This window comes from Pinus tabuliformis, chromosome 9 (genome assembly GCF_031772625.1).
Source record: "Pinus tabuliformis cultivar Carrire ecotype Pingquan chromosome 9, CPIR1, whole genome shotgun sequence".
Taxonomy (NCBI): Eukaryota; Viridiplantae; Streptophyta; class Pinopsida; order Pinales; family Pinaceae; genus Pinus; species Pinus tabuliformis.
In genome coordinates, this window is record NC_142307.1 from 677,154,178 (window position 1) to 677,179,644 (window position 25,467).

The 25,467-nt window shown below is 41.9% G+C and overlaps 1 protein-coding gene across 1 annotated transcript in view; it reads right to left on the reverse strand.

Annotated features, from left to right (window-relative positions):
- Positions 1–1,856: 1,856 nt before the first annotated feature.
- LOC149150468 (peroxisomal OPC-8:0-CoA ligase 1-like) overlaps positions 1,857–25,467 on the reverse strand; it is a 28,394-nt gene continuing 4,783 nt past the window's right edge. The window contains exons 3-6 of the mRNA XM_089442804.1: positions 2,700–2,845; positions 2,548–2,615; positions 2,166–2,268; positions 1,857–2,048 (exon numbers count right to left, since the gene is read on the reverse strand). Of these exons, the coding sequence (XP_089298930.1) occupies positions 1,857–2,048; positions 2,166–2,268; positions 2,548–2,615; positions 2,700–2,845 (509 nt within the window). The remainder of the gene's footprint in view (positions 2,049–2,165; positions 2,269–2,547; positions 2,616–2,699; positions 2,846–25,467) is intronic.

Below are 25,467 nucleotides of genomic sequence, written 5' to 3' on the forward strand. Positions count from 1 at the left end.
CCTTTGTTTATCATGCTGACACGTGGCATCGGAATAGAGCGGCACAACCAGGAGTTCTGCAATCGCATTTTAAAAAGCAGGGACCAAGTTCACAGTGGGGTACAGGCTGAGCGAGAATGTAGGTAACCGTCACACAAAGCCCAGCACTCCAGAGTAGAGTAAGACCGGTTTAATCTGTATGAGGAAGTGGATTCTTCTCAGAATGAGAATGTAGGTAACCTTCACACAAAGCCCAGCACTCCAGAGTAGAGTAAAGACCGGTTTAATCTGTATGAGGAAGTGGATGTTTCTGGGAAAAATAGATGGTCGGTCGGTGGCTGATACCCGTCATTATTGCCTGCCTTTTTCAAGAAGTGATGTCTTAATTCTCTTTGCATGGAGGAATGGATGACTATAATAACCGGGTGAAGCATTGATTGAGAAAACCGAGCGGCATCGTCTATTCATGGAAGGTGGTTCTGCGACTAAATTCAGCTTATGCATTCTTAAGCTCTAGTAGTAATGGCGCATTCTGTTTTCGGAGAAACATGTGGTATGGTACCTTCTGTCCATTTGGTAGCTACCCAGTTATGAGGTCCCTGTTTTGCAGTGCACAGTTGGTCTGCGATGCACGATCAACTTTTCTGCGGTTTCCGTGCTTCCATGACCGGGAGCCTTCTTGGATCAAACTATCGGAAGCCTTCTTGGATCAATATCACAGAGTATAGCACTGTTCAAACTGACAGAGGAGCCTGGTTTGACAATCTCACGAGCGGGTAACGGAGCTGGAAATCGAGCCGGAGCTGTTGTTTAGAAAACATCTGCACAACATCATTTCTTCCAGGTCAGGTCATCGTCTCTCTCAGTCCTCTTTAATTTTGAAGCTCTCTCAGTCCTGTTTAATTTTCACTTACCATTTTATGAACAATGCATGATGTCTTCAAATCCTCCAGAGTTTCTGAGAAAAACCCATCAATTTTCTCCTCCGGTTGATCCTCCATTGACTCTCAGTCCTGTTTAATTTTCACTTACCATTTTATGAACAGTGCATGATGTCTTCAAATCCTCCAGAGTTTCTGAGAAAAACCCATCAATTTTCTCCTCCGGTTGATCCCCCATTGACCGTGAGTAAAGGCCTGTAAGCCTATTACTTCCATTAAACACCAGGGAGAGGTTTTGTCAGGATCGTTTCCTACTAAGGTCTGCAGCCGCAATTCAAAGTTCTTATCCCATCGCGTTTTGTATTACAAAGGATAGGGTTATATCAGGCTGAGATCCTCGTTCACGATCTCAGTGCGCAAAGCAAACCATCGATCGAGCCACGCCTTGAGCTAGACTAATCATCATCCAGAGCCTCTGTCATTCAGTGCACAAAGAAAACCAGCGATCGAGCCACGCCTTGAGCTAGACTAATCATCATCCAGAGCCTCTGTCATTCACTTTCACCCAGTAACAGTTACACCTAAAAAATCGTTGGCCATATGGGTAACTAAACAATGAATTGTACCTAATTTGAGCCCCCCCTTGGTTGAGCCAACCCAAAGCTTTTCTCATGTGGGAATGAACAAATCTAAAGTGGCCGCATCCAACGTCTTGGAAGTTCCTCATAATGAAGATATGACCAACTGTGTTTTGTTACGACTGGAGATGGCACAAACCCAGATGGCCTATCCACGGACGAACTGAATGCAATGGCTGAAAATCTAATACATAATTTCAAGCAGCAGCTCATGTTACAGAGGATTCAATCATTGTACTCGGAAATTTTACGCCGATGCAATGTTTGAGATACTTTGTATTGCTATTTAGGCTGCAATTTCTTTATCTCCATCTGCAAGAAAGACAATGTGATGGAGACTGTCCCCTCTCCCCAATTTTTAATCAATTATTATTTCATCCTGTTTCCATATAATCTTGTTATGCATGAGATTAATGGTTTGACTGTGGGAGTCACTTCTGGAGGTGGACAGAGCCTGATGAATCAAATCTTTTCTTAAGATTTTGCCCGTGGGGGACTTGGGAATTGAATTGACAAATGCTACTCGACGTATCTTCTTGTATGGTGAAACCTGCACTCAACCATAGCAGATATTTTCTCTTGGAAATTAACATCTTCAACAAAAGAAAACAAAGTTTAGGTTGAGACAGAGTAAGGAAACATATAGAAACTCAAGTGCTCCATTTACATGTTTTGCAACAAAATTTATGACATCCTCTTCGCAGAAATTGCTGTTTGACTTCTTCACAACAAATGCCATTGGTATTTGACCTGCTTCATGATCAGGATACCTACCACACACACCCCAGAAGGAAGAGAGTTTCATGCTTAAATAAATAGCATCTCTGCAAGAATCTTTGGCTTAATTTGAAAACGAAAAAGGACATCAGCTAATGTTTCAAAGGTCGTCTGGGCTACCAGCCCAAGTGTTCAATTCTAACTAAAACTTGAAAAATATTTGCTAGCTAAACAAGTGGTAAATCTAGCTGCATATAGACATTTGAAAGCATATTAGATCAACAAGTTGGAACTTGGGAAGTATATCAGATCAAGTAGTAAATTGCACTCACGGAATAACAGCAGCATCAGTAATATCTAGGTTCGAGAGGAGCAACTCCTCTAATTCTGCTGGAGCAACCTGACAAAATATAAGTCTTCTCTGAGAAGATCAATATTTTGGGTTTGCATTTACTATAAAAAAGGTCCTTGAAATGTTATGTACCTGAAATACTTTGTACTTGATCAACTCCTTTATTCTGTCCACAACAAAAAGGAAGCCTTCCTCACTGATGTAACATAGATCCCCAGTTTTCAACCATCCTTCCAAGTCTAAAGTTAACTCAGTAGCTTCAACATTACCAAAATATCCTGCATGGAGAAGCTGAAACCTTCATATATTGTTTTTGGGAAAAATTAATCTACGGAAGAGACTGTTACGACATCATATTTAAGCTGTGATTTGGGAGATATCATAGTGCCTTCATGCACCGCTTTGTGGAAGCATAGATTCATTAACTGGAGAATACCCTTCCTGTTTGAAAGATAATTGTTGTGGCTACAAAACATATGCTCTTACGACTTTACAATAGCATAAGGTGTGCACTTCTGGGTATACAAACTTTCTGAGTGCACTTAAATAAAAATGTTCGAGATTCTTTAAGGCGAATATTAGCTTGGGGTACAACATGTTTACTATGCACCCATTGTCTCATTGTGCATGGGGAGTTCAGCACTTGCTGTTTATGGTTTTTTTATCATCCTCACTTAACACCTGTTGTGTCAGCGCAATTTTTAAGCACTCACCCCTAATTTCCTCTATGGTGAACATGTCTCCAACATCAACATCTGCTGGTTTCCAAGGAGAACACAGCCCGTAGTAGGGTTAAGTTCTCATGATCTATCTATTTATTGGGCTAAGGCTCCTCCCTATTTCTCTTCAACATATGTCATTCTACTCTGAATTCTGCATGTGTGGTGCATAAGAAACTGACATACTAACAATATGATCCAGGTGGATGTTGGTGGCCACCCACCTATCCCATTTGGACCCCCACAACTGTCTCTTTCAGTTTTTCAGTTTCCTTAATTATAGCGCAGTTTACTATTTTTAGTAGTTTTTCGGTTCCTAAACTTCTGGAGCCATTTTGAGGCCCTAAACGACGTTTTTTGGGAAATCTACCTCTGTGAATTTTTAGGTAAAAAATCGTCTTTTCTGTCATAGTCCTCAGAGAGATATTTCCAACGGGCTATCATGCACGTCAAACGGAGATCGTATGCCAAAGTTACGACCCTGTGAAGTTGATGTACCAATTTACCCAAACAGGGCCCATAGTTTGGCGTTTCATCTTCTAGGGTTAGGTTTTGGAATGTTAAGGGTTTTCCATTGTTTCTCAATAATAAATAGGCCTTCGAGCCTCATTGTAAAGACAGTTCAAAACAATTCAGAGGCATGTAGCCGACACATCTCTTCTCAGAGATAAGCTACCATCGCCCTAGCTGGTTTATTTCCATTACTATTTTAAATAAAAGTTTCTTTGTGGTTTTGTTTATTGGGCATTCTCCTCTTTTTTCTTCTGGCAATTCAAGTTTTCAGATCTTGGGGGTCTCTCCCCCCAAGATCCATTTCAATCTTTTAGATCTTGGGGGCCTCCCCCAAAGATCCGGATCAGTGGTATCAGAGCGGTCTGCTTTTTCTCTGTTTTTCTTTGCATGTCCCCAACGAGGTCGGGATATAAGGAGTTAGGGCTTGAATTGGTCGAACCTTTGCATGATACGGATTTAAACAAGAACGCAAAAAATTACAGAGATAACCATATGCACAAAGATGCAGCGGAAATAATACTTCATTTCATTAATGGAAAATACTGAAATATGCTTACAATCAGAAATGGAAATAAACCAGCTAGGGCGATGGTAGCTTATCTCTGAGAAGAGATGTGATGGCTACATGCCTCTGAACTATCTTACAATGAGGCTCGAAGGCCTATTTATTGTTGAGAAACAATGGAAAACCCTTAACATTCCAAAACCTAACCCTAGGAGATGAAACGCCAAACTATGGGCCCCGTTTGGGGGTAAGTTGGTACATCAACTTCCCGGGGTCGTAACTTTGGCACATGATCTTCGTTTGACGCGTACAATAGCTCATTAGAAAGATCTATCCGAGCACTATCATTGTTGGAACAGGCAACATCGGTCCATTTTATGGACCCATTTTGCCCCCGGATTCCCCAAAAAACATCGTTTAGGGCCTCAAAACAGCTCCGGAAGTTCAGGACCCGAAAAACTGCTAAAAATAGTAAGTTGTGCTACAATTAAGGAAACTGAAAATGCTGAGAAAGACAATGGTGGGGGTCTAGGTGGACTTGGTAGGTGGCCACCAATATCCACCTGGATCATTCCTCCCCCCTTAGGAAGCAATGGTCCCCATTGCGTTGAGTTCCTCCATGAGATGAGGAAACTTCTGTTGAACTTGGTCCCTGGTGAGCCACTTGCCCTGCTGAAGGAGTTGGCCTGCTTTGACAACTCGATACAGTTGGATATTCTGTTGGCGAGTGTTCTTGATCTGTGTGTCCATGATCCGATCAGTTGCAGCTTGTTCCATGCAATCTGGATTTAATTCTGTGGGTTTGAGCTGTTCTGTAATGTCGGATGTGTCTAGCAATGGTGGAAAGTATGGCCGAAAGCGATCCACATTGAACACTGGGTGCAAGCCAAGGAATGGGGGAATGCTGAGCTCAAATGCATTGTCTCCCATAGCCTTAGTAATGGTGTAAGGACCATATCGGAGTGGTCTCAATTTCCGATAGGCTCCAGTAAGGCGTTCCTTTTGCAAATGCAACCAGACTTTGTCGCCCACCTGAAACTTGTGTGGCACCCGATGTTGATCATGTCGCTGCTTGTACTTGGCATTTGATTTCTCAAGAATGTCATGGACCTACTGGCGAATATGTTGGATGCGCTCAATGAAGCTGGTGGTCTTATCTGTTTCGGACTGGACATGAGCTGAATTCATGTGAGTAGCTGCAAGTGGCATGGCCACATCAATGGGGCATAGTGGCTGGAATCCCAAACCCACCTGAAAAGGGCTATGGCCAGTGGAGCTGTGAAGAGCTCGGTTGTAGCTGTGTTGAACATAGGGGAGGCTCTCGTCCCATGTGCATGGATGCTTTGAGTTATACATGCGCAGAATGTGCACAATCATCCTATTGACAACCTCTGTCTAGCCATCAGTTTGAGGATGGAAGGTTGTGGACTTCGTGAGTTTGGTGTCCAGCATTGACCAGAGACTGGACCAAAATGTGCTGAGAAACCGACTGTCCCGATCTGAGATGATAGACTGTGGGATCCCAAAGTGCACCCACACTCATTCAAAGAAGATTTTAGCAGTGGCTTCTGTTGTGATATTCTTCTTGCAGGCCACCATAATGGCCATCTTCGAGAACCTGTCGACGACCACAAAAACACAGTCATTTCCATGCTTAGTGGAAGGAAGGCCTGACATGTAATCCATGGAGATGGATTCCCAAGGTCGACTAGGGGTCTAGAGGCCGTGCTTCTTAATGGCCGGTTTGGCAATGGCACAGGCAGTACATGATCGGATGTACTTCCCAACATCCTGTTGAAGATTCGGCCAATAGAAATAATTTTGCAGTACTGCCACTGTTTTCTCGACCCCGAAATGCCCAGTAGCCCGACTGTAGTGTGCTTCCAAAATCATCTTGGCACGCTCACTTGAAGGAACACAAAGGTGACCGAGGTGGCATAATAGGGCATCCTGGAGGTGAAAATCTGCAACCTGCCGACCCTCCAAGAGTGTCTGGTATGTGTGGCCGAATTCTGGGTCGCTTTGGTAGAGACGTGGCCAATCAGAAGTCTCGTGCCCACAAGAGTTGAGCATGGTGGTTAGCGCCATGATCGGTGGTCGACTGAGGCAATCTGCAACATTATTGGTGCTGCCCTTTTTATACTTGATATTCAAGTGAAACTGTTGCAGGTATGTAGACCACTTCTGATGGCGATCATTCTGCAATTTCCCTTGGGTCTGTATGAACTGCAGAGGTCGGTGGTCTGTGTCGATGACCGTTTCCTTCCCCAATATGTAATGCTTCCATTGTCGGCAGGCCTGTACAATGGAATACATCTCTTTATCATAAGTGGGGTACTTCCAGACTGTGCCTGAAAGTGTTTCACTATGATATGCCACTGGATGTCCATGTCGAGTAAGGACTGCCCCAATAGCATAGTCAGAGGCATCTGTGCTCAGATAGATAGTCGAGTAAGGACTGCCCCAAAAAACGTCGTTTAGGGCCTCAAAACGGCTCCGGAAGTTCAGGACCCGAAAAACTGCTAAAAATAGTAAGTTGTGCTACAATTAAGGAAACTGAAAATGCTGAGAAAGACAATGGTGGGGGTCCAGGTGGACTTGGTAGGTGGCCACCAATATCCACCTCGATCATTGCAAGACCAGCCTCGCAAATCTCGACGACCTCCCATGGCGGATGAGAAGAAAGACAAGGGGGCAGGAGATCCTATCATAATCTTGCTCGAAGAAGCCCTCGAGCGGCAAAGGAACGCGATGATGGATAACTTTGCACAGATCCTTCAGTGGCTACCCAGAGGCGACGCATCGGCTTCCAACAGCTACTTTGGAAATGCCGCACCATTTAAGGTACAAGTTAATTTTGAAATCCCCATCTTCAAGGGTCAAATAGATGCAGATGGCATAGATAAATGGTTAAATCTGCTAGATGGGTATTTTTCTGTTCATGAATTTTCAAGTCAGGAAAAGATTTTTTTCGCTCTTCTCAAAGCAGCCCCCCATGTCAAGGACTGGTGGGAAACATACTGCGAGCAGAAGGATGAAAGTACAAGCTCACTGTTTTCAGCCGCCCCCACTTGGAATGACTTCCGAGATGCCATCAAGGAGCAGTACTACCCTGTCAAAAGCTATGAGGACAAATACATCAAATGGACCACACTGCGGCAGGGACGAGACCAAGATGTACCAGAGTTCACAAATATTTTTCATGCCCTTCACACACAGTTGGGTATCAAAGATTCTGAGCTGCATCTGGTACTCAAATACCGCGGCTGCCTACACAGATACATCCAGGAAGAGATGGAGTTCTTGAGCATCTCCTCACTCGGCACAGCATACCGATACGCTGTCAAAATCGAGCAAAAGTTCAAACAGAAGAAGCAAGACTTTAGATCTGCAAATCCGAAGCCCAAAGGACAAAGCCAAGGCGGGGTGACCCAAGACAACCCCTCTAAGCTGCAAGAAAAGATCAACACCATGAAGCCGAAGAAGGACACAGGAAAGTGGTGTGAGTTCCACAAGAGTCCCACTCATAACAAAAGTGAGTGTCGGACCAAGCAGTCGCTGGTGGCGGAGTTGAAGGCTTCCGAATCAGATGCATGTTCTGACTCTGAGCCGGAACCCGACAAGGGGGATGGAAAAGGGAAGAAAATTATTAATGTGGATCCTAGTGCCACTGCTGCCATTGCCAAGATCTAGAAGAACGAGCCCGAAGAGCCAGAGGAGGGGGAACTTCTTTTCCACTCACAGATGTGGGTGAAGGGTTCGCCACTGCAATTCATTGTCGATAGTGGCAGCCAAAAGAACCTCGTTTCAGTATAGGTCGTGAAGCGATTGGGCCTACCAACTACGCCACACCCACAACCGTACAATATCGAGTGGCTTCACAAAGGACGAGATCTCAAAATTCACCAGCAGTGCCACCTTCCCTACAGCATCAAGCCCTTCACAGATGAGGTATTGTGTGATGTTACACCTCTGGATGTTTGTGATGTACTATTAGGCCACAGCTTCCAATAGCTACTCTGGAAACGCCACACCGTTTAAGGTACAAGTTAATTTTGAAATCCCCATCTTCGAGGGTCAAATACACGCAGATGTCGTAGATAAATGGTTAAATCTGCTAGATGGGTATTTTTCTGTTCATGAATTTTCAAGTCGGGAAAAGATTGTTTTCGCTCTTCTCAAAGCAGCCCCCCATGTCAAGGACTGGTGGGAAACATAATGCGAGCAGAAGGATGAAAGTACAGGCTCACTGTTTTCAGCTGCCCCCACTTGGAATGACTTCCGGGATGCCATCAAGGAGCAGCACTACCCTCTCAAAAGCTATGAGGACAAATACATCAAATGGACCACACTGCGGCAAGGACGAGACCAAGATGTACCAGAGTTCACAAATATTTTTCATACCCTTCGCACACAGTTGGGTATCAAAGATTCTGAGTTGCATCTAGTACTCAAATACCGCGGCTGCCTACACAGATACATCCAGGAAGAGATGGAGCTCTTGAACATCTCCTCACTCGGCACATCATACCGATACGCTGTCAAAATCGAGCAAAAGTTCAAACAGAAGAAGTGAGACTTTGGATCTGCAAATCCGAAGCCCAAAGGACAAAGCCATGGCGGGGTGACCCAAGGCAACCCCTCTAAGTTGCAAGAAAAGAACAACACCACGAAGCCGAAGAAGGACACAGGAAATTGGTGTGAGTTCCACAAGAGTCCCACTCATAACACAAGTGATTGTCGGACCAAGCAGTCGCTGGTGGCCAAGTTGAAGGCTTCCGAATCAAATGCATGTTCTGACTCTGAGCCAGAACCCGACAAGGGGGATGGCAAAGGGAAGAAAATCATTGATGCGGATCCTAGTGCCACTGTTGCCACTGTCAAGATCCAGAAGAATGAGCCCGAAGAGCCAGAGGAGGGGGAACGTCTTTTCCACTCACAGATGTGGGTGAAGGGTTCGCCGCTGCAATTCATTGTCGATAGTGGCAGCCAAAAGAACCTCGTTTCAACAGAGGTCATGAAGCGGTTGGGCCTACCAACTACACCACACCCACAACCGTACAATATCGGGTGGCTTCACGAAGGACGAGATCTCAAAGTTCACCAGCAGTGTTGCCTTCCCTACAGCATCAAGCCCTTCATAGATGAGGTATTGTGTGATGTTACACCTCTAGATGTTTGTGATGTACTATTAGGTCACGGCTTCCAACAACTACTCTGGAAACGCCACATCGTTTAAGGTACAAGTTAATTTTGAAATCCCCATCTTCGAGGGTCAAATAGACGCAGATGTCGTAGATAAATGGTTAAATCTGCTAGATGGGTATTTTTCTGTTCATGAATTTTCAATTCGGGAAAAGATTGTTTTCGCTCTTCTCAAAGTAGCCCCCCATGTCAAGGATTGGTGGGAAACATACTGCGAGCAGACGGATGAAAGTACAGGCTCACTGTTTTCAGCCACCCCCACTTGGAATGACTTCCGGGATGCCATCAAGGAGCAGTACTACCCTGTCAAAAGCTATGAGGACAAATACATCAAATGGACCACACTGCGGCAGGGACGAGACCAAGATGTACCAGATTTCACAAATATTTTTCATACCCTTCGCACACAGTTGGGTATCAAAGATTCTGAGCTGCATCTGGTACTCAAATACCGCGGCTGCCTACACAGATACATCCAGGAAGAGATGGAGTTCTTGAACATCTCCTCACTTGGCACAGCATACCGATACGCTGTCAAAATCGAGCAAAAGTTCAAACAGAAGAAGCGATACTTTAGATCTGCAAATCCGAAGCCCAAAGGACAAAGCCAAGGCGGGGTGACGCAAGACAACCCCTCTAAGCTGTAAGAAAATAACAACACCACGAAGCCGAAGAACGACACAGGAAAGTGGTGTGAGTTCCACAAGAGTCCCACTCATAACGCAAGTGAGTGTTGGACCAAGCAGTCGCTGGTGGCCGAGTTGAAGGCTTCCGAATCAGATGCATGTTCTGACTCTAAGCCGGAACCCAACAAGGGGGATGGCAAAGGGAAGCAAATCATTGATGCGGATCCTAGTGCCACTGTTGCCACTGCCAAGATCCAGAAGAATGAGCCCAAAGAGCCAGAGGAGGGGGAACGTATTTTCCACTCAGAGATGTGGGTGAAGGGTTCTCCGCTGCAATTCATTGTCGATAGTGGCAACCAAAAGAACCTCGTTTCAGCAGAGGTCATGAAGCGGTTGGGCCTACCAACTACGCCACACCCACAACCGTACAGTATCGGGTGGCTTCACGAAGGATGAGATCTCAAAGTTCACCAGCAGTGCCGCCTTCCCTATAGCATCAAGCCCTTCACAGATGAGGTATTGTGTGATGTTACACCTCTGGATGTTTGTGATGTACTATTAGGCCAGCCATACTTGTGGAGGCGACATGCTGTGTATGAGTCAAGGCCTCGCGCTGTCATTATTCCTCTAGATAATTCATTATACAGGATACCAAAGGTAGCTGCACCTACCACCACCTCTTTGATCACTGCTAAGAAAGGCAGCAAGCTCATCTCACAGACTAGGAAATTTATTTTCTATCTGATTCGCTCCCAAAGTAAGGGGAAGATCGTTGCTACATCCATGACCCCGCAAAGGTTTCCTCCACGCAGCAGCAACAACATAGGGATACAGTCATGACAGAACACAGGAAAAACTTCTCCTTACCCAGAGGGGTACCACACAAGTTTCAGGTGGGCGAAAAAGTTTGGTTACATCTGTAGAGAGAACGCCTTACCAGAACCCATCAGAAACTCAGACTGCTTCGACATGGTCCTTACACCAGTAACAAGGCTGTGGGCAAAAATGCTTTGAAGCATAGCATTCCTCCATTCCTTCGCTTGCACCGATTGTTCAATGTGGACCATCGCCGACCATGCTTCCCACCATTTCTGGACACATCAGAGATTGCAGAACAGCTTACTGGAGACCCAGCTCAGCAAAAGCTTCCTCATCTCAAGGAGGAACTCAACGCAATGTGGTCCATTGCTTCCTAAGGGGGGAGGAATGATCCAGGTGGATGTTGGTGGCCACCCACCTATCCCATTTGGACCCCCACAACTGTCTCTTTCAGTTTTTCATTTTCCTTAATTATAGCGAAGTTTACTATTTTTAGCAATTTTTCGGGTCCTAAACTTCTGGAGCCGTTTTGAGGCCCTAAACGACGTTTTTTGGGAAATCTACCTCCATACTATAATTGGTAAAAAATAGTCTTTTCCGTCATAGTCCTCGGAGAGATCTTTCCAACGGGCTATCATGCGCGTCAAACGGAGATCGTATGCCAAAGTTACGACCCCGGGAAGTTGATGTGCCAATTTACCCAAACGGGGCCCATAGTTTGGTGTTTCATCTTCTAGGGTTAGGTTTTGGAATGTTAAGGGTTTTCCATTATTTCTCAATAATAAATAGGCCTTCGAGCCTCATTGTAAACACAGTTCGAAACAGTTCAGAGGCATGTAGCCGACACATCTCTTCTCATAGATAAGCTACCATCACCCTAGCTGGGTTATTTCTATTTATAAGCTTATTTCAGTATTCTCCATTAATGAAATGAAGTATTATTTCCGCTGCATCTCTGTTTTTATGGTTATCGCATCTCTGTATTAATGGTTATCTCTGTAATCTATTGCGTTCCTGCTTAAATCTGGATCACAATACCAGTAGACAAAACATGGTGTGAGCACACATTTTTAGAGCAAATTTTCATTGTCCACACCTAAGGATAGGTAGGAGGCGAGGTCATTGAAAGCCCTTCCTTTTAGTGCATGAGATTACATAAGTTGGTAAGGCTAAAATTATATTGAAACTGACCACATTCTTTCCCCTTTCACATCATACTCCATTTGCCTCTTTTTAACTTTGTACAAAAAGAAAATGGGAATTGAATTACTCCTCTTTTCCAGATCGCTACATTTAGATGGGTTGGTCAAGCTGCAAATAAATAGAAACTACCCATGATAGTCTGCAATCTGGCCACTGTTGTGTGACTGATGGAATCTGATTGTTCTTATGGTCTGGCCACTGTTTTCAGGGTCCTGTTTCTGACAAGAGGGAGGACCCAGATAGCTCTTATTACAAACATCAGCTTGGCCCCAGATAGTTCTTCTATATGCCTGGACTGAATGAATGTGTGAACTTTCAGGTTGAATAGCTATACATGGTGTTTGAATAGCGTGTTCGCTATATGCAATCACTGCTATTCAACATCCCTAAAATGTGTAGAAATGCACAAGCACAGTGAGTACACCCAAATATAGCATATTAAAGAAAAAAAAATTGTGCCTTGTTCACAGAATAGTTAATATATCATATATTATTACAAAGCCATAAGGAGTCCAGTAAGTGAGCGAAATACATGGCAAATGCCTCGATTGACCCACATCTCTTAATGTGTAGGATCAGTATTAGGATTGGCTGGGAAATGTTCCTATTTCATTGATGTTTTGACGGTACTGTAAGACTATAAGCATCTTCGAGCCGCTTGAGGTGCTTCCGAATTTGAACAATATGTAGCTTGTCCCTGAATCAAATAACAAGAATTTTGTTAACGTGGACTACCTTGGGTGGCTAATATGAGAGGCTATTCTCATCCCCGTGTAGGTTGTGCCCTTATTATTGTTTCACCAACAACAGTTAGCCTTGTTAGATTAGATTTCGCATTCATGTCACATCTTCTTTGACTAGAATTTTGTATTGTGGTGAAATTGATGAATTGCAGGTACTCCTATCATGGGAAAAAGAAACCTCCTGTTCTATTATGGAGACAACCTTGACAACGAATGCCATTCCTCTATTGCTGAATGGTTGCACCGAGATTCAACCACTACTTCAGATAATTGATGTCGGTTCCGTTACCTCATTGAAAACAACATCCTCGCACTTCCACATTACTCTATCTGATGGAACACATCAACATAAGACTTTGCTACCATCCGCATATGGCCCACAAGTTGTCTCTAGAGACATCCAAGTTGACTCATTAATTCTGCTCAAAAAAGCAGCTTGCACAGTGCTCCAAAAATCCTCGTAAGGCCCACCATTTGAAATCACCCTCTTTTACTTTTTTCCGCCTAGACGTTTTTTGCATCAAAAGAAGGAAAATGGAATCTCCATTAATTCATTTCTTACTTGTTTACATAAGGTCCATTCGAGTCGTCGAGCTTGAAGTTGTGAAGTGCTCAACAGTGTTGATGAAGGACACATCGACGTTGCAACATGCACAAGTGGGTTCAGCCCAATTTAGCTCTTCGTCCGCTGAAGATACCTTGCCCTCTGTAGTTACTCCACCAACTACAGCAACAACTACAACAATTCCATTCACGGCACTCAACCCTTACCGGAAATATTGGTCAATCCAAGGTAGGGCATCTGCAAAGACATCATTGAAGGCGTACAACAATGTGTGAGGCTCAGGAAAATTTTTCATATTTGACCTTATCAACCATGATAAGGAAGAGATCCACCTTTTTGCATTTGCTGAATTGGCCGATTCTCTTTACAATCTAATTCAGGTTGGACAGCTATACATTGTCTCAAATGGAACAGTGAGAGAAGCAAATGCAAACTACAACCACCTCAAGAACAAATGGGATATTTACTTGTTTGTTGCTTCCACTATCAATCCATGTCCCACAGATGATCCAACGTTTCCTTACCAAAGCTTTCACTTCAAGACTATTGCTGAAGTAAAAAGTGCAACTCCAAATACAAATGTGGATGTCATTGGTGTTGTTACCTCCATGTCACCTGCATCAACAATTCGACGAAAAGATGGAAGTGAAACATTAAGGAAAACACTTATACTAAAGGACAAGTCGGGTTTTAGCATTGATGTAACATTATGGGGAGACCACTGTGACTATATAGGACAAAATCTTTCTGAATTCTACTCTTTCGACAACCCACCAATTCTTGCAATCAAAGGAGGTCACGTGTCTGAATTTAATGGCACCACAATAGGGACGATACCAACGAGCACTCTCACAATAAATCCACAAGTTGAAGAAACTCACCAACTACATGCATGGTTCCGTGAAACCGGCTATAGCTCTTCTTCTCCATCTTTGATCAGAAACTATGGTGTTTCTTCGAATCGTGCCCTACCACGAAAGACGTTGCATGAAATTGTTGGCATGCAACCCTCTGATAAAGCAATCTGGGTTTCTGTTCGAGCAACAATTACTACTCTTCATATGGACGACTTCTAATTTCTAGCATGTCCATTAGATTTCAATGGAAAACAATGCATGAAGAAGGTTGTGGAGCATTCTAAAAATCTTTGGCATTGTACAAAATGTAATGGTGACTTCCCAGAATGTGACTACCATTACAAACTTAAAATTGAGCTACATGACCACACCGGGAATCTACAAAACGTCACATTTTTCAATGATGCATGGAACGAGCTCATGGGCATCACGGCAAAAGACCTATTCCTACTTTCTATCGAAACAACTGATCTACAGGAAATTTGTTGCCGGATTTCAGGGCACGGCTTCCAGCTAACACTTTCCATTAAAATAGATTACTTCAACGGTGTTCAACACTTGCAACCAATACTGATCAATTCAGAAGAAATTCAATATGCCTCTGCATGCATGGAAGCACTCACTGACATTCAAGCACTGTCCACTTCAAGACGACCTATTGTTCGCCGCCTTTGACCTTTTTCTTAGGGCTTCATCTACCACGCCTGTTTGTACATAAACAAACATTTCCACACACCTAATTGTCTCATCTTGTTGTAAATTACACACCCATGTTATTATGATGCAACCTGTAGTTTCCAGTGCAAATACTCTCTTCCAGTCATTCCAACATATGTATGTTTGTCATTTACATTTTCCATAATATAGATATCAACATTTGTAAAGGGTCACTACATATGTTTCTCGTTCATTGTCTACATGCTATTTATTGATCCCTTGCTTGCTAAGCTATTCATTTTATCGCTCAAACATGTCAAACAAAAAAAACTTGAAGAAGAAGGGAACGAAATATTTTTACTCTTGTTTCTCACCTCTCAATGATAGATGTTGAAATAACATATGATTTCATAGCATTCCTAATTGCATGTTTTCCCTTCTACCTAATCTACCTACCTTCACCGATGTTGAAATAAAATAAAATTAAATAAATTAAATTAAATCTATGTTCAAAATATAATGTTTTAGTTTCACAATGGATGTGCACCCAAAAAAATGAGATACCAAACATGCACTACTTGTTTATGAAAACTAACAACTGTTACTTGTACTTGTTTAGATATGCCACCAAACAATCAAATTGCGGCCAAAAACAAGAGGCGACGTATTCTTTATGCACAACAAAAGGACCAAATAAATGCACGTCGTCGACTACTTTATGAACACCACAACAACCCTACTACTTCCTCTACATCCCTTCCCACCTCAAATGCTCTCCCACCTATACAAACCAACCCACCACACATTCATCATATCCAATATAACCCTCCCCTTAACGAAGAACACCATCGCTTCCGAGAAAGGATTGATGGAATTTCTACCTTGCATGTTTGCACAATATGCAAGGAAGCATACCCAAGAATGAAAACAAAGCTCTTCCACAGTAGACTCTCTTGTTTTCATTGTGCATCATCTAAATATACCAATCGTTTTTCTGCACTAAACAACATGGACCCTGGAGAACAACCCTGTGTCCTTCACCAATTAACACAAGTTGAAGAAATGCTCATCGCACGTGTCAACCCCATTCTACAAGTCACTCATTCCCGTGGTGGTCAATACAAATATAGTGGCCATACAATTAGCTTCCCTCAAGACATCACCACGATTGCCAACTACTTACCCCGGATGCTCTCTGACTTAGACATCCTCATTGTGAAAAGGCAAAATCCATTTGAAAAGGCTTACGAATTCTACGTTTGTAAATCACATGTCCTTGCAGCCCTTGAATACAAAATAAATATGACCCTTACTACCGTGATGTTCAATGGAATTCATCTGCAATTTCTACGCTGCCAGATCTCCCTACAGACATTTCTTCTCTTCTCCACAGTGTAACCACCTCCTCTTTTGAACCCCATCAAACCACTGCTGATTCCACTTATAATCCTGATGTCATGCTACCTCCATTAGAAATCCAACCCTCTTCTTTCGTTCCAGTCCTCCCAAATTCATGTACTGAGCGTGACCACATTTGTAGCTATTTGCACTTGACCCATTCAGGTTCAACAAGCTCTATCGATTGGCCTCCAATATCTTTAACTGCTATAAATGAATACAAAACCATCGACCTCCTTGCCATGGCATTCCCCACACTCTTCCCTACAGTCATCACAATGATCATGCAACCAAGACTTACAAAAGTTGAAATGCATGAATATGCTTTGCACTTGTTGCACTACCATGACAACCGCTTTGGCCAACACTCAAGATTCCGCTACTATCTTTATAACATTCTAATGTGCCACTGTAGCCAAGCAACATCCAGTGTTTTCGTGAAAAAGTACATTGAGAACAACTTGCCAACAACGGTATCAGACCTACGCTAGTGTCTACATGGCTCTCCAGATTCAAGATTGCTAGAGAAAATAATGAGGTTCGGGTCAGCCCTACGAGGAACACGGTCTTTCTAGAACAAACGCCGATCTGAGCTGACTGACATGATCACGCAAATAGGAAGCCCAACATTCTTCTTCACTCTCAGTGCAGCTGATACTAAATGGCATGACTTGCACACGATCATGCCCACCAATGTTCCTTCCAATTCAGTCAACCCCTTCCAATGGAAAATCCAAAACATAATTAAAAACCCACAGCTGACATCCCAATATATGCATTGTAGATTTACAATTTTCCTTCAAGAAATCCTTCAAAAAGGCCTCCATGCAACCGACTACTGGTGCAAGTATTATTCAATATCCATTTCCCTCTACAGTAATTTCATACATTTCATATACATGTATTAACTAAATGTACCCTTCATGTTATATTCAGATACGAATGGCAACATAGAGGATCCGCACACATTCATGGCTTCCTCTGGCTACAAAATGCACCAGACATGCACACACTTGATTGGGACAATGCATTAGAAGTTGCTAATGCACAGAAATATTTCGACCACTATGTAACTGCTTGGAATCCATGTCAAGCAGAACAACGAACTATTCCGCTTCACCAGTCAACAATTCATAACTTGTGTCTCCTTGACACAACAACAATATTCGCGTCCAATCAGTTTGAAGACTACACAGAGCTCGTCAACTGCGTTCAACGTCATACAAAGTGTCATGAATCTTCTTATCTTCATAAGAAAGACAATGTGCTCAGCTACCGATATGGAGTACCGTGCGAATTGAAGTCCACATCTTCACTTTTCATTGATGGTAAGGGTCATAAAACCTACGTTCCTGCTCGCAATGATGAAATATTGAATATTCACAACGCCGATATACTCTCTATTTGGAGAGCAAATGTTGATTTCCAACCAATCCTTTCTCACCATGCTATATTGAAATATATTTCAAAGTATGTAACAAAAGCGGAGACAAGATCCGAGAGCTACCGCCAAATGCTATTGCGGCTATCACAAAGTTCCCTTCCAGAAGCACTTACTGGTGGTGTCATCCGAAACCTCCTTACAGAAACCATTGCAAATAGAGACATTGGTGCACAAGAAATATGCCATATGTTACAAAAGCTACCTCTCTCTATTTGCAGCCGTACATTCCGTTCTTTGAATGTCAACGGGTTTGTTTTCAAACGTGTTTCGCAAGATACTGAAAATCATGGTTCGACACCAAACTTTATCGTTGCATATATGAACAGGCCTGCCTCACTAGAACCACTGCCCCTCCTTGAAGTTGCTCGCTCGTGGTCATATTCTGCCCAGCGGAGAAGAAACCACTGGAAACACATATCCCCCCCAATGATTGTACATGTCTTGCTCCATTACAATGTCATTCCTTCCTCTACTAATCCTTCTTATACCACCTTCTGCTGGAGTGAATTACTCTTGTATTTCCCCTTCCGAACACTCCCTGATGATATCGGTTCAACTGATGCAGAAATTATTGCACACTGGGAACAAAAAAAGGGTGCATATACACCATGGCATGTCCATCGAGAACCCGAAAACCCACAAAGCCCACCTACTGAAGATCAACCTACCCCACACACCCCCCTTGATTCCATGTGGATGAATGAATGGAAAATCCTCTCTCAACTACACCCATGTTAAAATATTTCAATTGATGACCTCGACATGATTGGCTACCGCGACTTCGATGTCAACCGCACTTGGTCACAAAATACTATCCCTCCCCCCTTGCAAGAAACTGCCATCAATTTCATTGAATTCAACTGCTCAACCATTCAAAACCAACATCATTCATTTTCCAACCTTCCCCATGATCATACATTATCCCCTACCCAAAGCATGGCTTTCACCACTGTTTTTTCACACTTCAAAACCCCTTCGCCAAAATCCCCACACAAAATCATCGTACAAGGAACAGCTGGCACAGGAAAATCCCATTTGATTAAATGTCTGCACCAAGCATTTGTTGAAAACTCGCCAGCCAACAAAAACCCTTTATTGTTACTTGCACCAACCGGCGTTGCAGCTTTCAACATAAATGCCCTCACAATTCACTCTGCCCTTCGTATCCCTATCCAGACAATGCATCCTCTCGAAGGCCAGCCGCTCCTACACCTGCAAGAGCAACTCCGTCATGTAGAATACATCCTCATTGATGAAATGAGCTTTATTGGTCCAAAAATGCTTTCTCGCATTGACGATCGTCTAAGAGAGGCATTCCCTCTTCATCGGAATGCACCATTTGGTAATCGCTCAATTATCCTTGTCGGAGATTTAGGCCAACTACCACCTGTAAAAGACATTCCTTTATACGCTGGGACATCGCGTGGCACTGCACTTTGGCGCAGCTTCGACATATTCATAACACTTTCAACCATTTTCCGTCAACAAGGAGCTAGCCTGTCCCAGGTTTCTTTCCGGCAAATACTTGCAAATCTTAGGCATGGAATATCTACACTTGAAGATTGGCAACACCTAATGTCAAGAACAAGTTCATCTCTTACAGATGAAGAGAAATGCACATTCGACGAGTCCATGCACCTATTCGCAACAAACAATGCAGTTGTCTTGCATAATAAGAAAATGCTCAAAAATTTGAACATCCCAGTAGCACTTTGCTCTGTGGAACAGCAAAGGCAGAAAACTCCTACTACAACAGAAGATGAGCACCTGCCTGCAAAGGTGCTCTTATGCAGTGAACAAAAAGTTATGCTTACCAGCAACTTATGGGTACATGCAGGCCTTGTCAATGGCGCGCTTGGGAAGGTCATCTCAATATTTTATTCAATTGACTCAAAGCCCCCAGCATTACCATCCTTTGTGGTTGTTGACTTTCGACAATACAAAGGAACACCGTGGGACATTTCACACCCAACATATGTACCCATTCCTCCCATCACAAGGGGTGCACGCCGTCAGATACCACTTCAAATGGCATGGGCTTTAACGATACACAAGTCACAAGGAATGAAATTAGACAAAGCAACAGTGGACATCGGCACCAGAGAACGACAAGGGCTAACATTCACTGCAATTTCAAGAGTGCAGTCACTAGTAGACATACACATCAATCTAGCATTCCCATTCTCCCGCATTGCACAAATGCACAAGAATCCATATCTTAAGCGTAGACAGCAAGAGGAATCATTCCTTGCATCAAAATGTATTCAGGATACTACACTTTAACCAATCATAAAACCTGTCTTCCAGAATTACCCACATGGTAAACACCACTCACTACATAATGAAGTTTCACATAGATTTGCTTGCTATTACATTTAGTTTCATATGATTTTATACTCGTTTGGAATCGTTAATTTATTTTGAATATTCAAACAAAATCGTCAAACATATTCATTGTCACTTACAATGTTTCCTTTTTGGATGGCAACAGGTATGAATACATGCTACCTACGAAGGTTGTATGAGTGTTGCGAAGAAATTCAGCAACAAGAACTTACGCTACAAGATATGCAGACAAGGATCCTGCCACAACAATCAATGCCACTTTATCGTTTGCGCCCAGCCATTAAGTTGTTAAAGAAAATAAGGAAAATACTTAAGATAACAATTCACATCCATGAAAGGGATGCACACAAGCAAATGCGCCATCAATTGCAGGAACAGCTCGCACAATATGGCACCACAATAAACACTAACTGGTGTTGCCGATGCCATGGCCCATCATGCATATATGATTAGCTGCTCATTCTCAATTACATCTCTACATAATAGAATGCTTTTATTGTACATATGTTTAGAAGCCAACAAATACTTTCATTGTATATATGTTTAGTTATATCTTACCAAACACATCTCCATGTCTAGAGTGACTTGTCCCTATCAGCTTCAGGGTATTCATATTATTATGGATGCTGAGCATTTTAGCTCTGGACCAAACTCTGTTGTTTTGTTCTCGTTTTGTTAAGATCTATTTATGCAAATCATGGAATTACAGTGTTTAAATTTCTCTTCATAGTTTACAGTGGTTATATTCTCCACAGAGTTTTGTATGGCTGTGAATGTAATCAGTAAATAGGTTGGGCGTTTTCTTTTCCTTGTAGTATACATATATGCATTTTGGTATTTTATGGCTAAACACTTGGTTTGAAATAGTTCTACAACCATATCTTGCATGTTCGGCATGTAAATAATTCCATTTCTAAAATCACAAAGGAATCTTGTCTGTGCACCGAATATGCATACAGTTTTTAGACTACAATGACATTTCTTCCTCTCTGTGGTGTCATGTTGGTGACTGGAAAAATTGAAGGCCTCTGACATACCATTACTATTGTTGACCAAGTTAGGTTCATAGGTGAAAATAGTAATTGATTACACAAGATGTCAGTCATGCAACAACCATGATGTTCTATTGAATGTGGAAGAAGGAGCATTTCAAAAGGGAAATGATCCTCATGATAAAACCTGGACCACTATGTTTGACAAATTTTGAGCTTCGTTGTTTAGTCTTTCAGTGAACGCAATTGATTAAGAAGCTTTCTTGACTGAAAAGTGTGACATATATTGGACACGGCCCTGAATAAGGGGTCCTGTGTCTCGAAATCGAGTTCCAAACTCTTTTTCCTTGTGTCTTCAAAAACAGTAGTGGCATCTGCCTGTTTTCCATGACGGCAAAGGTTACTGATCAGAAAATTGTAAGTATCAATACGTGGCACCAACCTATTCTTTAAGATAGCATCCAATATCTCAATCTCTCTGCTGAAGTCAACTATTTATCAAGTGGGTGTCAAAAGATTCATATAGACAAGCTTACCAAAAAATATAGGGACCAGATGAAACTGCAACCACTGTCATATGATAGCCATATAGGCAACGTTTCATTGGTAACATCCGGCAATATAGATTTTTGGGTTTATGTTTTGGAGTATGATTTTTCTCCATAATGATTATTGCATTACGGCCACATCCCAGCATGGGATTAACGTAGGTTTTAACGGGATTAAAAGCTCCGTTAACTGTTGCAAAACTGAACTCTTATATATTTTGTTGCGCCTATCATAAAATTCACACAAGACCTATAGACATTTGGGTTCAAGATTCTTAAAGATGGTTTTCTATAATTACGTGATCTGGCATGTGATAGTTACTAATACAGTTAGAGTCTAGGATTACAAGTGACGTCAGGATGATTTTGCTTTTTTGCAATTGTTTCTAGTAGATATAGATTACTATGGATCATTCAAACTTTTGTGAGCCAAGTGTGTACATGTGTCATGAAACAAGAATACTTAATTCTGTCAGAAAGTTGGGGATTATGGTGAGTGCTTTTCACAAATAAGATAGATCCCTTGTTTTCTCTACTATAAGAACACAATTTGATTCATGATAGATCCCTTGTTTCCTCCACTATAAGAAACACACTTTGATTCAACTACAGTGGTGGTATTTGGATGGAGATGCTTCAACTTTGTAGTTCAGGATATCCAAGTGTAGTACTAGGATAGTAAGCTTGTGAGAAGTTGTTTGGTACATTTACCCCACAGCAACATCACATGATTCAGATTTGGCAACGACTTGGAGAGCCAAAGTGCAAGAGCCAGCTTGCCACATGACAAAAACTTGAGAACAACTACAATAAAATCTCTAAACTAAATAATACATAAAATGTTCAAAATCAACCAAAAAATTAGAATCAATTCCATGCAATGACAAAGCCTAAACTGCATGCAATGGCTTCTGTAATTGAAGTTGCTACCTGTAATCAACGATCCCACATGCATTACTCTTCCTTTCCTCTATATGTTACTGAAATGGCATCCTTGGCCTTGTTCATGTCCCAACAGATGTGGTTTATAGAGGTCTTATCTTCATCCATCATTCATAATATTTGACCAATGGCTTTGAAACATTATTATACCTTCACTAGCCTCCTTGCATTAGAAATCATTTAAATTCAATGCTTCAATGTCAATTGTATCTGTTCTCTTGTTATATTTTAAGTCAAGCCATTTTTGGCTGACATGCAATCTTTTGAGATTGTTCTTTTTGGCACATGTTGGGCCCTAAAGAGTTGAGGATGAACAGACATTTAGTTGTGGGATAATTCTGAGCACATATTCAGTATGCACATTGCCAATCAATCTTATCACCTTTCACCCACTACTATTTGTCAACTCATTCATTTGATCCCCAAAAAAAATTCTTTTCCTATGTGAACGAGAGAAAAATACACCCCTGTACTATGCGGCAATCCAGACCCAAAATGTTTTGGCAAGTTTGCAAATCCACATAACATGCCTAACCGTTATGCATCTCCCAGCAAACTACACAACGTGCATTTGTAAGGTCAGTGCTACATAGTCTATCTTTTGCTGCTGAACCCATACGAAGATTGAACCACCTAAACATTCTAATCTCAAAATACTTGGATGGCTAGATACCTTGAGGCTTCAGGCCTCCTCAACCACCTTGTTTCAGTATCCTGAATGTTCCATTCTTGTCAAGGTGATCTGCATATTCTCTATCCAATAATGAAGGGAAATATTTACTGTCAAGAACACAATTTTGCTATGCAGATAGACTCTAGATTCACTAAAGAGTTTAGGTAGAAGAAGTGAGGTGACGAGATGGGATTTGTACTCAGTTCAAATCTAATTTCATTAAAAAATTTAGGGACAGTAAATAGGGTGATGGGACTTATATTAATTTACAAATTGAGGTTTCTCAATGGCCATGCCTTAGAGTAAACTTGTAACCCATGTATGGAACCGAGTTGCGTTTACATTGCCTACAGTATACCCCAGAACAAGGGTTTGCATACTTAATAGAACTGTTCTCTGTTGTATGAACAGAAAGTATTAAAGTACTTTAGATAGGTCGATGTTTACAACAACCTATTGAAAAAATAGTAAGGGCATTTATCCAAATGCAGTAAGAATGAATGGAATATAAATTCATTCATTACAACCACCATACAAAAGAAATAATCTAAACCTTGGTGTCCAAAATCACAATCCTAAAATAATCTGATAGCCAGCAGAGCCATACTTCATAACATAGTATGGCCAAGGTCTACTAAATTTAAGGCATCAACAACACAGTGCATTTTCTGTTCCCTGAATGGTTAAGCAGGTAGTTGAGATAAAAAAATAATCGAGTACATGGTCCACTACTCTGTGTTTTTCGTTGGTTAAATGCAGGTTGGGCTCTAGAGCCCAAATGGCAAGATTCCTTCTACATTAAACAACAAAAACATGTCAGCATTTTAGCCTTTCGTCACATTCACATACTTGAGTTTTATATCATTTGGATCTTCAGCTTTGGAAGATGCTCCAGACACTCACAATGGGTTGCACACTACTATTAATCTGTATTCTAATACTCTCAATCAATTTACCATGTCCAATAATGTCAAGATTACAATTGATAAGAGGCCATATTTTGGCTTTTTTATCCAAGTTGAAAGTCTTTTTGTCTTCAGCTCGTCCACATAGTTAACCAAGTATCCCATGGAGTTGCAAATTTGTATTTTCCAGATTCATTTGTCCTTTGCAAATTTCTCTTATCCATCGCTATTTACAATTTTCTAGAAAAACCTCTTGGGAGTTGAAAGTAAGGGATTCTGTATTTCCAAATATTCATGTTGCAAATAAAGAGGTTTCCAAACCAGGCTTAGAAGAAACATATGGACCATTTTCATTTGAATTCTTAGTTTGAAATACCCTGAAAAGTTTGTCCCATGAAAAGGTTCAATTACCCACTAAGCCTGCCAGTGTCATGATTGAAGGTATTGTTCATGTCAAAGGCTCGGCAAAATATGGACACAAATCTTGTGAAGACAATCTGAAGCATCTTGATGGCATCATTCTCATTTGCAGGGGATAAGATCCCACTCAAGATATATTCAATATAAGTAAATTTCGACATCAAAATATGGATCAGTTTACTGGAGTCTTTGTAAGGCCACTGGAAGTTTGCAATGATGTTACAAGGAACATGCTCCAAGAAGAAATTGAATTCCTAGTGGATGGTACAGCTGAAGACAACAAGGAACATTCTCTAATGAAACTAAGCTTCCACACTCCAAACTCCAATACCATGTTTGCTGAGGACATTGCTATCCTTACACCTGGGATTGTTGCTAAAAGGAGGAGAGGTAATTCTGTTATTTGTATCTTGCCTCAACCATTTAATGAATTTACTAGGGTTCTTGCAATGTGTGGTAATGTGGAGATTCAACTAAATAAAAATGTAACAGTAGCACATCAAGAAGGATTGCAGACGAAAAATTCCTTCAGAAAAAGGGTAATAAAGAATATTATCAAATATCATTTGCAGCTGGAATTTAGTCCCCAATGCATCGTATTATGTTGCACATGAGATATACATTTCTCGATTCAGTTCAGGAATCTCGGGGAAGATGTCAGGAAGGAAAAGTGAGTGGATTGATGCTCCCGTGAACCATGCTAGAGACTAGCCAATTGCTCTTTGTTCCATGGAAAACAAGGTTCAGGAGCATGTGAGAGGATTGTTAGAACCAGAGCAGGGGAAGAAATGGTTAAATGAGAATCCTTATCTGATAAAGT